Source organism: Megalops cyprinoides, chromosome 3 (assembly GCF_013368585.1).
Source record: "Megalops cyprinoides isolate fMegCyp1 chromosome 3, fMegCyp1.pri, whole genome shotgun sequence".
NCBI lineage: Eukaryota > Metazoa > Chordata > Actinopteri > Elopiformes > Megalopidae > Megalops > Megalops cyprinoides.
In genome coordinates, this window is record NC_050585.1 from 27,110,078 (window position 1) to 27,127,719 (window position 17,642).

General features: G+C 40.0%; 1 protein-coding gene across 1 annotated transcript in view; it reads right to left on the bottom strand.

Moving 5' to 3' along the window:
* The window catches only part of LOC118775630 (tenomodulin-like), a 48,553-nt gene that overhangs the window by 10,078 nt on the left and 20,833 nt on the right, over positions 1 to 17,642 (bottom strand). Inside the window, exons 3-4 of the mRNA XM_036525638.1 lie at positions 5,788 to 5,928; positions 1,744 to 1,851 (exon numbers count right to left, since the gene is read on the bottom strand). Coding sequence (XP_036381531.1) covers positions 1,744 to 1,851; positions 5,788 to 5,928 — 249 coding nt within the window. The remainder of the gene's footprint in view (positions 1 to 1,743; positions 1,852 to 5,787; positions 5,929 to 17,642) is intronic.

The following is a 17,642-nucleotide window of genomic DNA, read 5'->3' on the forward strand; positions in this document are numbered from 1 at the left end:
CCATGCACCCACAGAAAGGCAACTTTATCAATACTGAAATGTGCTCTTCTCTTTAATGCAACCAGCCTTCTGCCCAGCCTTCCTGCACTGAATCATTTCGCAGCTGTGCATTAAAACTAAATGGCAATATCTAATTAGGTTACACACAATGCACAAATATGAGACAAAAATGGCAGGGGACATATGGTGCTAGGCAATTAGTGTCTGCAAACATGGATTAGACATTAAAAAAATAAGGGACATAAAAAAAATCTCTTCAAAGGCCCTATGCAATCCAACCACAATGTATTTTAAATTTAGGTTTCAACTTTTTGAAAGTTTGACTTTCCTCTGTGTCTCACACAACATCAGAAGTTCAGCAGCCACCCCTTTGTGAGAAAAAAAGTAACTCAAAGTTATGGACAAAGTGCACTGCAGCTAGAGTGAATACTCTGGCTACAGCTCCAAACTGCTTAATGTGCAAGAGGATTCTGTTGACTTAGCTCTTTGGAGGACGGACTGGCCGTTTATACACAATACACAATATTATATTGTATTATATACAAATTTATTTGTACTAAATGATGTATGGACATTTTAAACACGTATACGCACACACATATACAGTATGTATACATATACATATATACATATACATATACTGTATGTGTATATATATATGTTCACATGGCCTTTCACTCTGTTCTCTTTCCTCTACATTTTCACTGACTTATTTTCATTTTAAGTCAGTGTCATCATGTTTCACATAAATGTGGTTCAATTAAAGGGCAACAGCGACTATGTATGGCTTTGAGGTTTGAGTATTTGGTAGGCTTTGCACTGGAATCAGGTGGGAATTGTAATACAAACAGTGGAGTACTGTAAGTTAAAGGGAGCTTTAAAGAGGATATTTTAGCAGTCAATTTAAATTAAAGCATGAAAATAGAAAACAGCATACATAATGAGAGGTTATGTTTTACACGCTGTGGGTTTCTTACTCATTCCTTTCTTTACAACTATTTGAAATATTCTTGGAATTACTGAACAGTGTTATGACATAATTCTAGAAAATACTTATGTCATCATGAAAACCTTTTGCATGAAAAAAGCAAATAAAGTTTGAGCCTAATTTTATAGATATCGCTATTTTTCTGGTAAAATATTGTACTAATAATGTACTGTTGAAAATCTTCACAAAACTGGAACACCTTGGAGGGTTGTGGGAGCAATGTGGTGGGTTAAGTGCACTTTTATGAATAGACATTTACTTTTTAAAGATGCCTCATACTGAAAATAAAGGAACAAAATGTCTTTCCAAACCTTGGTGTAAAAATGGCTGCCAAGGGAAATATCAACATCATCTTTTTCCTTTGAAGAAGATTTGGTCTGGCCAAAACCTCTTATTCTTGACATTTCACAATATGGCTAATGAAAACTTACCAAATGTCTAACATAAACAGGCTATAGAAGACCATGAAGCAAGGATTTGTGCATGGGTTCATTCTGTGTGTTGCCTACTGAGAGACATACTGTTGATTGAATTTAAAAGACAATTATAAACAATTTTCCTGAAATCTGGGTGGGCCATGACACCTATGTGACACCTTGGTGTCACTTTAGCTTAGGACCATATCATAGCTTGGTAAAAAATTTGAAAATTTAAGTGATGAGAAAATATTTGATTTTTGGCTCTGGGAAGCATTTCTGTACTGCTCTGAGAAGTGTGTATCTCAATGCACAGGGAATCTGGGAAGGTTACCATACCAGCATTTCAGCATCTTGTGGCTCCATCATTGACAGTGTGGGCAGCTCCTTGGTCTGGCTCCTGATGTAGCATCTCTGTTGTTTGGAAAACCGAATCCCTGTCATTCCCTGGAAACATAATCATACAAGCATATAATTATACTTATGATGCAACTATACATGGCACTAGTGGAGGACAAAAAACCCCAGCAAAAAAGTTATTTGTAAGCTGCTCACTGAAGTATTTTTACACTTCAAGGGCTGACCATGATAAATGACCAGCAGTTCTTAACTGTGGCTAAATCCATTGCATTCCTTAATTTTTACTGCACTGACCATTCTTGTTAAATCTTTTAGTGCAGTGAAAAGCAATTACGATGAAAGGCATTCCATGCTGCCAGATGGAATTTTTGTCTCCTCAGAGGAAAACACGAGAGGAAAAAGTTAATCTGAGCAGGACAAATATTTCTTTGAATTATTCTCCATTTACATTCGGCTTTGGCTCGTGTTCTTGGCACAACAGCTCTGTCACAGACTGAACTGAAACCGTGTCCGACAGACATTTAGTGGCAAAAGAGCAAGGTGTTTTTTTGCTGGTGCTCATTGGCTCTTGCTACGGTCGCTTTAACATTGTGTCAGGACAAGTGGTGCCATGAAAATCAACTCAATTCAATGAGGACTTGATTACATCTACATAGCAATGTGCAGTTAATGTCTTCTTTAATCAGAGTTAATTCAGATAAAAAGCTACATCTTGCCTACTGACAGAAGCTCTGATGCCTGGCTAGAATAATAAGCAATGACTGCTATCCTAAACACATGCACATAATCTCCACTCATACACACAATTATAAAAGAAAATGCAATTTACATATTATATTCACGCTGGCAGGAAACAACAGGCACTACACGTCTACCTAAATGTTTTTATGGTGAGCTATTGCCTAATCTACTACAACAGAAAATGTCCGCAGCTTGGGAGGGACTTTCGAGTGATGAGATACAATGATTACTGAGGTCGCTCAACCATAAAATGAAGAAGAGACACTTCATTACAGGAAAAAAGCAATTGGAAAAGGCTGTGATTAAAAACACAACGTGAGGCTTTGCCGTTTTCCCAATTTAATACGCGCATGTACGCAAACTGCTTTTCCCACTGAACGGTTATCAGATTGGAGGCATCATGCATTTCAATTGCTTTTCTGTAAGGATGGGAAAGGTTAAGGATCATTGCGTGAATCTCCATAATGCGGCTTGGGTCTTGTTGCTTGAGTTTGTGGGCTGACTGAGTGAGATGCACAGAGGAAACCAACATTGAGATGACACCATTGTATTGTGCTAAATTATTACAAAGTACATACATGTCGGATAACATACAATAGCTATTTATAATATAATGACTATGAACCTTACAGCCCATTTACACCTGGTATTAAAATGCGTCCTGGGATTGGATTTTGGCAAGATCCACTGAGATTGGATGTTTTAGCCAGGTATAGACAAAAAAAAGGATTGTGATCAGATCATGGTCAGTTCTCACTGATCACCACTACAGGTGGATGAGGACGCATTTGGTCCTTGTTGCAACCACGTGTAGATGCATCTGGCCTCTGACAAGCGCTTACAATTGAATAACATCAATCTCCTTGCCCTGCTGGGATATTGGAGTGCACAAATGCAATGTGTTTCCGCATGAGGAAGGTCACAGCTGCTAACAAATATGTTCAAATGCGTGCCTCCTTGTTTGAAAATTGTCAAGTCAGCCTTGGTTATTGAATGACAAGACAATATTCTCCTGCCACTGCTGGCATTCATCCTGTGCACTGTGGTGGAGCATGAGCTGCAGCTGTGACGGTGATCGCTGCAAACATCACAAGTTGCCACTATTGTCTCTGCTGCCATGGCTGTCTAAGATGGCTCTTCCCACTATTATACATATGATATTTAAGAGCAGAGCCATAATCTCCTGTGTACACATGGCTGCCATCTTGCGGGACTGCCTTATTTGCATATAGCAAGGGAAAGCGAAATTCAACCATAATGTGGATACAGGGGACAGATATGATGTACATTAGTACATTACATTGCATTACATTCATTTAGCAGACGCTGTTACCCAGAGTGACCTCCAGCACAATAGAACATGAGTATATCCTTTCAAGTTGACTGACCAACAGTGTCAGACTAGGCTAACAACACTTCTAGACCAGTGAGTGTGAGCATAACACTATTCAAGTCCTACCCTAGTACCAGGAATATATGTGTGCGATTGGATACGAATCCAGTTTGCCTGATTGGATCTGAGAAAATGGATGTAGATGGGGTTTTAATTTATCAGCACATGTTTCAAGGCAATATAAAAGGGATTGGTTTATACCACCAACTACCTGATTATGTACATATACATATACACTTAAGAAAGATTGGATCATGGTTACTTTAAAGAGCCCATACAAGGCAGACTGCTACTTATGTTTGCATACTATACGGAACAAATAATCTTTTAACATCTATCATGCAATGGAATACCTGTCTCTGGGATTCTGCCTTTGGTCTCAAATAGTCCAGAATGGTAATGTTATTAGCCTGGAAAAACAGGAAGGGAATTCTGCCCCTGCTCCAGATGAGGTCATTCCCTAGGGGGACTTTGGTGTGCGTAATGAACTGCAGCGTGCTTTCTTCATAAGAATCAATTCTAAACCCTTCCCTGTGGCGAACACTTAGCTTGAGGAATAGTACGGTCTGTGTTTTTGCTGCCTTTATGCTTAATCACAGAGGATGTTGCTTATTCGCCTCATTCATCGGCCTCACTGTCTTCCCCTGGCAGCGCCTAGTGTTGGGCTCAACTGCCGGGTGGATTTGGCCTGCAGATTGAAGGAGATCGTTTGGAGGCTGTGACAGACCGTGAACCAGAAACAAGGCGAGTCAGAATGAGAGTGTGTGTGAGTATGTGCCTGACTAACATGGAATGAAAAGAAACAATTGCTCCTCCTGAGGCTGCTGCTGGTAGAGTAATGTTATCAGTGACATACCACTCCTTGCTTGTTATGTCATGTAAAATGTAAACCAGGAAAGAACTGTAAAAGGAGGTTGAACAAATTCATTTGGCACTTTTTTTCTCTTGATTTTTTTTCCAAGTGAACTTGGTATTGTATGCACGCTGGCATAGTGTATGTACATATGCTTCAGTCAGGGAACTGGAATCTAGTTATGGCCAGGGTAGTTAATTCCTGCGTGTGGCAGTGCTGTAGCCTTGAGCATTGTCCTCAAACTGAAATGGATTTACATTTACATTTACATTTATTCATTTGGCAGACGCTTTTATCCAAAGCGACTTACAAGTGAGGTACAATACAACCAAAGCGAAAAACCATACAGAGTCAACAATATTAGAAGCACTGCATGACCAAGTTTCAAAGGTTGGCCAGGCAAGGTAAAAACTAGCAGGTAAAGCTAACAAGTGCATTAAACCATTAGATTACTTTTTAAAATAAATTTTATTTTATAGTTTAATAGGAGACAGTTTGAGTCATGAGAAGTTCCTTTAGGGGCGTAGTGTTTCAGGTGCTCAGGTGAGAGTGGAAGAGCTGTGTCTTCAGATGTTTCTTGAAGACTGAGAGGGACTCAACAGAATGGAAGAAGTGTGGAAGTTCGTTCCACCAACTGGGGACAACGGCGGTGAAGCAGAAATGCTTTAGTAAATACACAGATGTGGAAACTAGAAATGTAAAATGGAAAGCAAAGGATAATGTAAATCCTTGGATAAACGCATTTGGCAAGCATTGTAATACTACTATACTACTACTACTACTAATAATAATACAACTACTACTACTAATAATAATAATAATTACAATACGTTCTTAACAACAGAAATTACAATTTTGAACTACTGTAAAGGACATTTTGATAACATCTGAGTATTACAAGAAACAATTTTGAAACCTCTTGGAAAACATAAACGCAACAAAATGATTTAGATAAATATGAAGGAGTGACAATGGCAATGCAAAAGTAATCAAGTAAGGGATAGCATTGTTTTCACTGCTGAATGTGGGAACTCACATTTTTGAAATCATGGATCTCCAGGACTTCATCAGTGTCATTGCCCATCCGGAAGATCTCGATGCGGTGAGCGGGATCAATCTCCATGACGCTGTCCATCTCTGCACCATCCAGCACTACCTTGTAATGAAGGTCGTACACCTGCGAAAGCAAAGGCAGTCATCTGCCATACAGCACAGCAGGAACGGGAACACCTACATGTTCAGGATGCCCAGAAGATTCAGTGCGATCTGTGATTATACGAAGGTATGTTACTATTTTGCAGTTAATCCCTGGAAATAGCACATGTGGAAACAACTATGTTGGTGCTTGTTATTTGAAGATATTTTGGAGGCATTAGAAACAAACAGAGATAGCCACTAGAAATAAAACCAGACACATTTTTGTTTTCAGAGTGTTTCCTTTTAAATCATCGATGATCAGGATCCAGGACTGTTTCCTTGGTCTTTGATTTTGTTGAATTTTAATCATAAACTTGTAGTAATTGTTTTTTCCATAGCTCGAGGTGTGCAACCAGGATGCAAAAGAACAGTAAAGTCTAGTACCACCATGAAGCTGCATCTATAGAGTCAAGTACCAATAAATAGATTTCATTATCTGGCACAATGTTCACTTGTATTGCTGGCAATGCTTTTGCACAATAAGAACAGGGAAGCTGTTAATTTTGCCTATTGCACTGCATTAGACCTTAAATACACCTTAATTTTAATTTATGACAGTTACTGAAGTGGACTGATGTTTGATGAAAAACATTCCACATGTGACTAATGTGCTATACTTGTTTAAGCACTGACAACTTCCCAAATTCACCTTTTTCAAAGTTATTCATTTCCACCAGCCAAAACAGTCTGTGAAGCAACCGTGAGTCAATGATTACTTGAAACTCCTTTAAACAGGTCAAGTATCTTCAACTTGAACATGTCCTGTGTCAATCATTAAAATCCCTGCAGACTTGTATAACTTCAAAAGAATAAGATATGATTAGGTCTTCAGAAGTATTGATTCATAATTTTGCAGAACATGATACTATCACTAGGCTCATACTTTGAGGAGATCGCTAAGAAAATAACGCTTTATAGTAAATGAAGACACAAGGGCATTAGGGAAAAGAAGCATCAAATGTGAAGTACTCCAACAATTCAAAGGCACCAAAATACTTCCAAAACCACAGAGCGAGAGACCTTGCCCTTTGAGCATCAATTTCTCAATGGTTGAATCTCCTAAAAAGACTCTCTCTTCCTCTCCTGTTTATTCAGTTTTTATCCCTCCCAAACCTCCCCTCTGCAGCAAAGTTTGTAGTTAGCTATAGTGGTACTACAAATAGGCTGTGACTTTGTGCATAGGGCAATAATGGGAAAGTTAATTAGCCTTTCCTTACAAGTGCAAGAGTTGGCCTTGTGATTCATTCAGGGATGCAATGTACAGTGAGAGAGCGACATTTTCTGAATAATTTCATTGCTGCCAGCTTTTTTTCAAATGAGCGTATATAACAAAGAAAGATATTGGTGCTACCTTGCATACAGCAGTAGAATTCTTCAAAATGAAAACACATAAAACTGGCCTCACAGGAAGGATTTCCGGTTTTTTGGACCATCATATTAAAGACATTCTATCTGATCTCAAATATTGCATTAAAAACAGCACTTATTTTTGGTTGTTTGTTAAGGATCTTTCCACCTACAATCCATGACACCATGTGTTCCTTAGATTGAGGCCCTCTACACCTATATACTGCATTAACAAGACCTAGACACACTAGCGTTTTCTTAACGCCGGATCAAAACAGGATCCTTCCTCCAGTTTCATAATCAATATGATCTCCTTTGTTATGAAGAGTAAGGTTTCTTTATTAATGATCACCCTTATCTACAAATTAAAGATATGGCTGTGGGGAAAAATGGCTCTCAACTATGCAAAACTCTTTGTAGGGAGTCTGGGGGAGCTTGTTTTGAATGACAAAGAGAAAGATGTGGAGAAATGCCTTTGTATCATTGTAACTTGGAGATGCTGCATAGGTGGTGTTTTTTAACCTTTGTCTACTAAGCCACATGAACAGTACAATGGAACAGGATGGCTAAAACTAACGTTTTACAGAAAAACTGACTGGTTTTATGCTGACCTGTGCATTGTATTGCTTGGCATGTCCTCCCCAGACCATTATTCTCTGTACAAGGCAAATGGTAGATGAAGCTGCTGAAAGATGGAATAGTATTTGTTTTTACATAACCTATTACTAATCTGACTTCTTTAAAACAAACATTACAGTCTTTACCAGAGCCATTTCATTGTTCTGCATGCCCAACTAAAATTCAACTACTTTCTTTCAAGACATCCCCAATACACAATTATAACCAATTGTCAACTATGAGCAAATGTTTTGAGTATATATAATAATGAGAGTTTTATCATTTTATAATTTTGCTAGGAGAGGATTTATTTTTCCAGATAGTGTGTACCTCTTCTCCCCTGGACAATAAGAAAAATGACTTTTCCTCTCACATTTCTGAAAGTGATGTACAATTCCAGTTTATACTAATGTATGACTATTCCCTTGATGCGGAAAAACAAAATGTCCATTGTTTGTTTGAGCAGGCTTAGAAAGAGAATTGACTTTGTTTGGGCAAGTTTTTTTTTCCTCAATAATGTACTATTTAAGCATTGAAATTATCCAAATGGATTTTAATTAGGATAAAGCAATTGGGCAAAATAAACAACACTATCAATATAAATTACAGCAACAGTGTACCCATTTACACTTGATCAGGATTTGGCCCAGAACTGCTCTGCATTTATCATGCCAATGTTTTTGATTTGGCATCAAAATATCCGGAAATTCATCCAGCATCTGTTCTGGAAAGGATATCTAGCCATTTACTGTAGATGAATAAAACAAACAAACAAGAAACACTTAAGTTTTCAACTTTCAGACTTTTTCGACTACATTTATTCAAGCTGAGATGTTTTCACTTTAACTTATTGTATTGCATTTTCAGCATTTGCCACTTTTCTCATGTCCAATATTTGGGAAAGGACTATTAACTATTGCCAGCTGTAAGTGGTATAGCTCAAGTACATCACATATCCCCATAATTAATCATCATTAATCACTCAGATTCCCATTTTGCTTCTTCCTGCCTGTGCATTTAGGATAGACTAAGCTGATCTTGGTCTCAGTACCCCTTTGGCACGGCAGGCCGGAGAACTGGCTGCAGAAGTGCTGGCTGCAGTAGGTGTGGTGGGGAACACACACATCCTTCATGTCGACCATGTTTCAATCCACTTTCCCTCGCAGACCCCCCACTCTGTCAAATGAAATCACAGGTCATGTGTAACTAATCTGCTCAGAGCTAACTAGCTAACCAGCTGTGGTACAGACGGCCATAAACGTAGTAGCGGTGTAGCTGTGGGCCTCATGCTTCACACACACACAAAAATAAGTGGTCATCAATTCCCGCATCCCAGGCAGAGGTGTGAACGTACTTCCAAGGCACTTATCCAAATAGCAGGAAGCTATGTGACCTTCAGAAACAACTTGTGCTAGAAAGGCTTCTTTGGACTCGTCAGTTGGAGGGAACAACAGGTGTGCATTGTGAAAAATGTGCAGACTCTCAGGACTTCTTGGTGTTTTTCATCAAATGTTTTTCCCTCCTATAAGATGCCAGAGCACAGGAGAGAAAGCTGAAGGACAGAGCACAGCGTGAGTACAAAGCTGAAGGGCCATTAAGGAAGACATTACCGAAAGGTTGCAAGGAAGCTTTTGTAGGTGAGTGGATTGGAAGAGGGTGCGCTAAATGACAGCCTGTTCCTTGGCTGTGCTGGTGTGGAAGAGACAAGTGGCCAGGGCCCCCCCCCACCCGCGATAAGGAGCCAGACCCCTGGGAGATGGTGCGGGCCCGGCAGAGCCTGGTGGAAATGGACATCCCGCAGAACTGTTCAGCAGTTGCACAAGCAAAATGAAGATGTGTGGTGAAGGCAAATTGAAATGACCCAGTAAGTCTTTTCAGACTGTAAGTGTGCCAGCTGTTGCCTATGTGACCTTGTTTCCACTATTTTCCATTCAAATCAGGGACAAATGTGGTGCACTCAATCTCCCAATTCAGGGTACTGCCATGCTGTTTATATACATCGCCTGCATATCCAGCTAAAGTTGAAGTCAAGGCATTGTTAGGAACAGTGCTCTTCAATCATATGTAAATACATCATGCAACACCACTACTTGGGTCATGTTAGGAATGCTTCGAATTTTGTTTGAGTGAACTGATACTTTATGCCAAAAATGCAGTACAACTATTACCAGAATCATCACATATTATACAAGGCACAAAGGAGCAATAAGACAATATAATGAATGTTCATCTGAAATAGGAATCAGATTAGACTAGGTATGCAGAGGAAGCATGCCTCACAATTGACTCTCAGAGAGAGGATCTCAACACAGACACCGGGCTGTGCTAAGTGGAAGCAGCTGCACTATGAATTAGGAGAGCACACGGACCCTAGCAACCTCCAAACATTCCGACATATACTTCACTGCTTCTTAATATCACACAAAAGCAAACAGTTTCTTGACTACAGCGTGGAATACCACAGTACGTGAACTCTTCAGTGAATTTCTCTGCCTCCGTTAGTCGCCAGCAAAGAACTGGATATTTCCTCTCTCTCAGCTTTGGCAGAGACACGGTAGCTCTCCACAAAGAGCACTACCTTCGAGTCCTTGGTCTCCAGCTGGTTGTGCAAAGCTGAAGACTGTCCAACACTGGCATTTTTCAATGAATGTTGTTGATATCAATGTTGTTTTATTGGATGTCTTGAAGGAATGGAGCAAATTTATTTTATAGGCCTCTCAAGTGGCAGTGATTGCTGTGGTGAAAGGGAGTCTAGTGTGTACAATGAGGGATTCCAAACTTAGGGCACATTTAATAAAGGGGGGGAAAGCAAAACATTAAAATAAAAGAGAAAACCTCATTTATTTACATATATTTGTTACATAAAAAGAGACATTAGGTGCTTGTAGGTTACCTTGCACAATTAAAATTAAGTAAATGACATCAAGTGCTAATTACTGTTATGCATATATAGACTGTCCACTACACTACGCTATCAACATCTACAGAAAAAGCCCTTCACGTTATTAAAGTGTGTGATTACTCATTGTATCATTCAGGACCTCGCCAGTAGAGCCCTCAGACTCATCCCCTGCAAGAGAGTTCACTGCATAATCTGAGGCAATCTCCATCACGTCTCCCTCTCGTTCCTCTCTCAGTACTGCTTCAGCATGCTGATACAGCCGAGTCCTTTTTACTGTAGCCTGGAGTGACAGTGAGGGAGGAGGCAAAAGCCTGGGGAGGAGAGCCAGAAAGCAGGATCTGTGCTAACATCTGGTCACCACGTTGGGAAGCTCAAGGTTTAAGATCGGCCAGACCTGCGATCACATCCCGATGTCACAATTGTATCAGAACCACATATCACAACTAAACCTTGCCAGCCCACCTGCTATTGCAACAGGACTGAGTGTGACAGAGGTGTTTAGCAGAGGTAACGTTTCAAAATTTTACCAACCATGGTTGCAGGTCGCTTGTTGGACCCCTCTTGTGGGGAAAGAGGGAGAAAAATAAGTTAAAAGAATGGTTATTAATATTTCATGCTCCGACTCAGACTTGGATTGGTTATAAATGGACGAGTGATTGTGGCTGCTTTAACAAGACGGTGTTGCCACAAAAGAAAAAGGGACAAAAGATCCTCTTGTGATGTAAAAACATAAAAGGCAAAGGAAGAGAGTGCTGTGCTGAGCTCCAATTCCCCAGTAAGAGTGGATGGGGAATTAATCCTCTTCTTGACTTCACCCTTGTGAGGACATTCTCTGTATTAAAACAAAAGGGAACGCGGGGACACGGTGCAGTTTCTGGAACTGGAAAAAAATAAAATACACCCTGTGGGTTTCCACTGAGAGGGTTTTATCTGGCCTGGCAGCCATTCCTCCTGTACGTGGATGGCCTCAGCCTCTCCTTAATATGAGTGTAAATATACCCCACTCAAATGTGTTTAACTGTAGTGCTGTTTGTACCTGGTGTGGTTCATTTGATACTCATAGTTTAACAGCCAGATACGCGTTTGCCTTGTGTGTGTGTGCCTGTGATTGTCTGTGAGGTTTGTTTCAATTACATGATTGCATTTTTTGCCAGATTGCTGAATTCAACTCATTGTATTCCCTCATCTCATTGTATTGTGTTGTTCTTGTTGATGTTGTGGTTTCAAATAGACAAAATCAATAAACCTTTGTCAAAAAATGGAGGGTTAAAAGGATAAAACAAGCAAGAGCCATAAGAAGAGAGAGAGCTGCTTATTTCTGAGCTTTTCTGCACATACGTGTTAGCATTCTCTACTGTTTAACCGCAGCAGAAATAACTGGTCCTATTGTAGCTTATTCAGGCACAGTGGAAATGATAGAACTAGTGTTATCAACGACTGTTATCCATGACATAAGCACTTTCATTACATTCCTGATTGTGTCTGTGTTAATATCCTTATTGTGGATTGAGAGGGTAATCAATCCATTCATAGTCAGGTAGTTACATGCATGCATACCTTGAGTACCTGCATATTGAAGTCTATCTGGTATTCATATATTAACCCAAGCCTTTTGATGCTAAAATGTTTTTCAAACAGATGATATTGGCAGAGAGAAGAGGTAAATCTGGGTTTAAACCATTGGGGAAGGCAAGATTTTTAAAATGGTACTCTGATCTGCCAGGGAGGTCAGCAAGGGATTCTGCCGCTCACAGGTACCCCTGTGACTGGTTAGGTGCCTGCAAGTTGCACGGATGATGTCAGTGAAGTAGCACCTATCCTCCAAATGTGTCAATGAGCACCAACTCCACTGTACTGTGCTGTGTGACTTATCATGTGAAGAGCAGCTGTTGATTGTGTGCAAGTGCATTGGCGGACGGTGTCCATCTTCCCTCTCTGTGCTCCTGCATGAAGGCAGAGGTTGTCATGGCGAGATGAGCCTAATGTATGATTGGTGATTCCAAAACAGGGTTGTAAAGGGACAAAAGCATTAAAATATATACCGTGCCATCCTTTTCAGAAACATCACAGGCAAATGTCAAAATAATGTCTCATTTTTGCTGGCACTCAAAAATAGATGTGCTATAAATACAAAGCACACAAATTAACACTGGAAAGAACACCAGAAACAAACCTTTAACTATTTCTTCTGATGTGTGCTGAAAGCATATAATTTAAATGCAAACTTCCCATTTTGTGTTTTTTTTTAGTTTGTTTCTGTGGCAATTTTAGAAGCAGAACATCAAATGTATATACAGTATATAGGCATGTGTTTTGTCATCATGTTTCTTGAAAAGATATTAATTAAACTGTGAATGCACAACCAGAATGTGGTCAGCCACATGAAACCTGGATCTTGCATCTTGGAATGCAGCCACAAAGTAAAGATGAGAATCAAAAGGCACAGCAGAACTGTTTTTAGACCTTTGCAACTTGCATACCTGAGAAAGACTCAGTATGAAAGATGTGTTTTTTGGATGTCCTCTGTTTGTATGGCAATAGTATTCTACCGCCCTGTGATTTGCTTCTCCTAGGCATTGGATGCAATTGGACTTGTAATTAGAACACAGCAGTGAGCAAAACTCTTCTTTGAAATTCTCTCCACGCCTGCTGCCTTTGTTGAACTCATGGAAGGACAAAGTCCTCAACTGGAGAGTATCGATTAAGGCTGGAATCCAATCCATCTTCTCAAAAGGTCAGTGAAAAGAGGACATATTGACTGGACACTGAAAAGGAGCCCAAAAGAAGTGCTCTCCAGAGAGCCTGAAGGATAAGAACGAGTGAGCGACATCTGCCTGGTTTATTTAAAAGGAACCAGAAACAATGCTCTGTTTCTTTCTGTAGTTAGGAGCACCAAGCAACAACCCAAGAGCTACGATGAAGCTGAATCTTTTCTTGAATGAAAAACTGCAATCAGGGGCAAAAAAGAACATGAGGAGAAGGCATGTGTCAGCTCCAACCTGGTCTGACCTCATTGTCACCGAGGCAATCATTCCCAGTGACCTTGGGGTCATGGTTACGGGGGCTGCAGACCTGTGTCTATCACCCCTGCTTCACAAGGCCATGAAAAATTTAATTCAGAATCAACCGTGTGAAAATGTCACATAAGATTACAGTGCACCTCCAGCGCATTATTTACCTAAACAGTAAATATTACGCAGGTCTAACTACAGCACATTCTATTATTTCAACTTCCACCTGAAACTGGGATGGTTTACTTTTTTCCAGTACTTCATGTTACAATAGGGGCTACCCTGAGAGTGGAAATATCATGGCACACGTAAAGCTAACAGCCCAAAATCAACAAAGCGATGTCCGTCGTCTCCTTAATGACTTCATTATTTTGTTACATTAATGAGCAGAGATGAAAGGAGACGTCGGTTCACCTGTAACAGTACAGGAAATGAACACAATCAATAAAACACTGGAGGTGTAAGCAACTCTTTCCACCTCCGTGTGTCCTGTGGTAGGTTTCACAAAATCTCCAGGTTGTTTCACATCCCATTTACCCTTCTCCTCAAGATAGTTCTTAACGACCCATTTTTTTCCCTCCCTATTCCCCCGGTGGGAGTCTGTTGCTTGCCACGTTTGACCACCTTGCTGCAGCCTCCTACCATCTGCAGCTGCGCTTAATTTTCATGAGCTCTGCAAGTCCCCTTTTTTTCAGCTCCAAAGCATATATGACTAATCGCACCAGCCATTTTAAAGGACTCGGGCCCTCCATGGCTATAAATCACCTTGATACGAGCCACCGTGTCCGTAATAGAGCTATGCTGAAGAGGGACAAGGAATGGAGCGAGCTCTGGGAGGCAATCTGATTCCCTCGTGACCGGCACGCTGCCGTGAGCCAAACACGAGGACTGGGCCCATGTTGTCGATCGGAGCACTTGCCGCAAAATCATGATGAAGGAGATGCCACAGCTGGCCGTTGCACGGCTATTTACTCCTTCTCCTTGATGCTCTGTGAAACAATAGCGATTCTGTCACTGGGCTGGAGCAGATACTGTGCGTGTGTGTGTGTGTGTGTGTTGGTAGGAGGAGGCGTGGAACTGCATGGTGGAGCTGAAGGACCTCTGTGTTATTTGGTGATGCAGGTTGTTATATTGCCCTCTGCACTGGAAAACTGATTTCTATTACCTTTACCCTGACCATCTGCGATCAGTAACTGCTCATCTCCCTTGGGGGCTCAAGGACTGCACAATGGAAGCCCTTTGAAAAGAGGGGGACAAAAACACCTTATCAGGAAAATGGGTGCTGAAACCCCTCTGAGCTCCATCAGTCCTTTCAATAATTGATTTCAGGGCACTGTAACAACAAGTTCTGACCGAAAGGTTAAAAATAAAAGGAGAGTAACACAAAAGCACTTTTCTGTCCAGCCAATGCCCATCTTTCTGTGCCTTATGGCAGGTTAGCTGAAGACATGGGAGGCAGGAGTGCCGTTCTGAGAGAAAAAAAAAAGTTCTGCTAGTTGTTAACCAGAACAGATTTCAATATGTGAATGCAGGCAATCTTCCAGAAAATTTTGGACAAATTTTGATTGAAACATGATTGTGCTCTCAGGGGTGTTCAGTTTAAACTCTGAAGTGCAATGGCCTTACCTTTGAATAATGAAGCTGAGAAAGCATTACAATTTTTTTTATTACAAATTTTTTCATTAATTTCATTAACTGCCATTCTGATTATGTGTAAATATTATTGAAAATGAAATGTTGATTCAAATGAAGGACAAGTAGCTCTTGTTGTTCCATTTAATACCCCTGTATTAATAGCCAGCTGAAACAGGTTCAAACTGACTGGGGTCACATGTACACACAAAGCATGCATGCATACAGGCATATGTAGAACTTAAATATCAAACCTTTCCAGGAGGACAAACCCACCCCGTAAATCTGTTTAAAACTACCTATGTGGTATGTAGTTCAAATAGATACTATGTAGTACCGCTTGAAACCATTTAAGAGTGCTAATTGTCTAATGCTGGGGTTTTAGTGAGCATTCAAGACCTTGGCAACTTACAATATGTAGTTATGAAGAAATCCATCTACCCCTCAAGTTAAAATACCTTTGGCACTCCATTGGTTTCTGGCCACAGTGACTTTTAATAAACTTACATTATGAGGCATACTTCTAGCTAAGTTTAAAAGCAAGCAGTGGGCAAATGTTACAAGTCTGCATCTTGAAATGCTTCTCTGAATCAACCTCGTAATTTGGTTAGGTAAACAGCATTAGTTGCTAATGAGGGCTGGCATGTTTTTAGAAATATCAGTAGAGTGTTAGAGATGAAATGGGAAAATCAAAGCTAACATGAAAAAAATGTGGCTAAAAATAAATGTACCAGTGATGCAATTCTTTATAAAATCACTGTGTTATGACAGTGCATTTTTCCATGTACTCAACTCAAATGGTGTACTCCCTCATACATTAGTTATTATTTACTGATTCATACTATTGAATGGGCAATCAAAAAAAAAAAAACTGCTGGGATAAGTTTGTGATGGGCCTCTGTAGCCAAAGCACATCATAAGCTCTGCTCTACAGAGTGAGGTGCTAGGAGATGTGGAATTCAAACTGAATAAGGTCTGAATAAGGTCAGATTTGGTTATGTTTGACTCATAGAGATAATCTGGAATTACTTTTTTCTAATGAATCTTACATGTTTTCAGTTATAGGTTTATTTATATAGGGAGCCTTTACTTATTGATTTATAGTTTTCTTATTCTTTGGGAGGTAGGGCTTTTACAACTATTGGACGTTTTTGTCTAGTCCATCTGCTCTTTTGCAGAGACCTTTGAGGACTCCCCAATCAAATGTATAAATGTGCTTGGAGTGTTTAGCTTTTTTAAAGTTTACACAGTGCCTGATAAACTCTTTGAAGAAATTTAAGTGGACTTGTTGATGATCCATTTTGGATATTGGACAGCAGTTTCCCAGTTTAAGAATCTAGGTCATCTAATATCCAGCTAGCCTCATGAAACCTGGATCATCAACAGATTCACTTCAGTTTGTTCATAGGGTCTATCTGACTCTTTGTATTTTAAGAAAAGTAAAACAAATAGACACCAAATATACAGCATTGATTTCATGTTTCTTTGGATTTATTATGCGTTAGGCCTGCTGCTGTTGAACCATGGCCATTCTGGCACAGTGGCATTGGTTTGTGGCGTGAGTCATTTTATATCCCCTCCTTGTGGTGAGTTATAGATGATGTATGATTCATTGCTTCTTCTGATTATGTCTTAAAATATTCACTTCACACATGATGGTGACCACCTGTACTGCCAGTAGTTAATTTATTATTGTTAATAGCCCATGGTATAGGATGATATATATGCTATGCCTCCTTTAAAAGAACAACTGTTGTTTTAAGAATTGTTGTTAAAAAATGTTTTGTTGTTCTCAATATATGGAGAAAGATGCTGTAAAATGGACCATATGGCTATGCCTTTTGCAGGTGCTCTATTGGAGCACAAGAATGTTTTTCCCTTAACTTTATTTACTACAGTATACTATGCTGTTATTAGTAACCAAGGACATTGACCATTATATCTGAGGCTACAGCTATTGTAAAGCCTTCACACGGTAAGGTAAACCAGGCAGGCATTGCAACAGAAACAGGTAAGATGTTTACAGGCTCTTGTTTGCTTTGAGTCTAGTGTATGGTACATCAGATGGCTGACAGCGGAAAGGCAACAAAAAGCTTTTGTTCTGAGCAGGCATTTAGAGCTCCCCAATACGGCTGCCAGTTTTCAATGTCTATGAGTACATAGGAGTGCTGTCACCACAAGGGG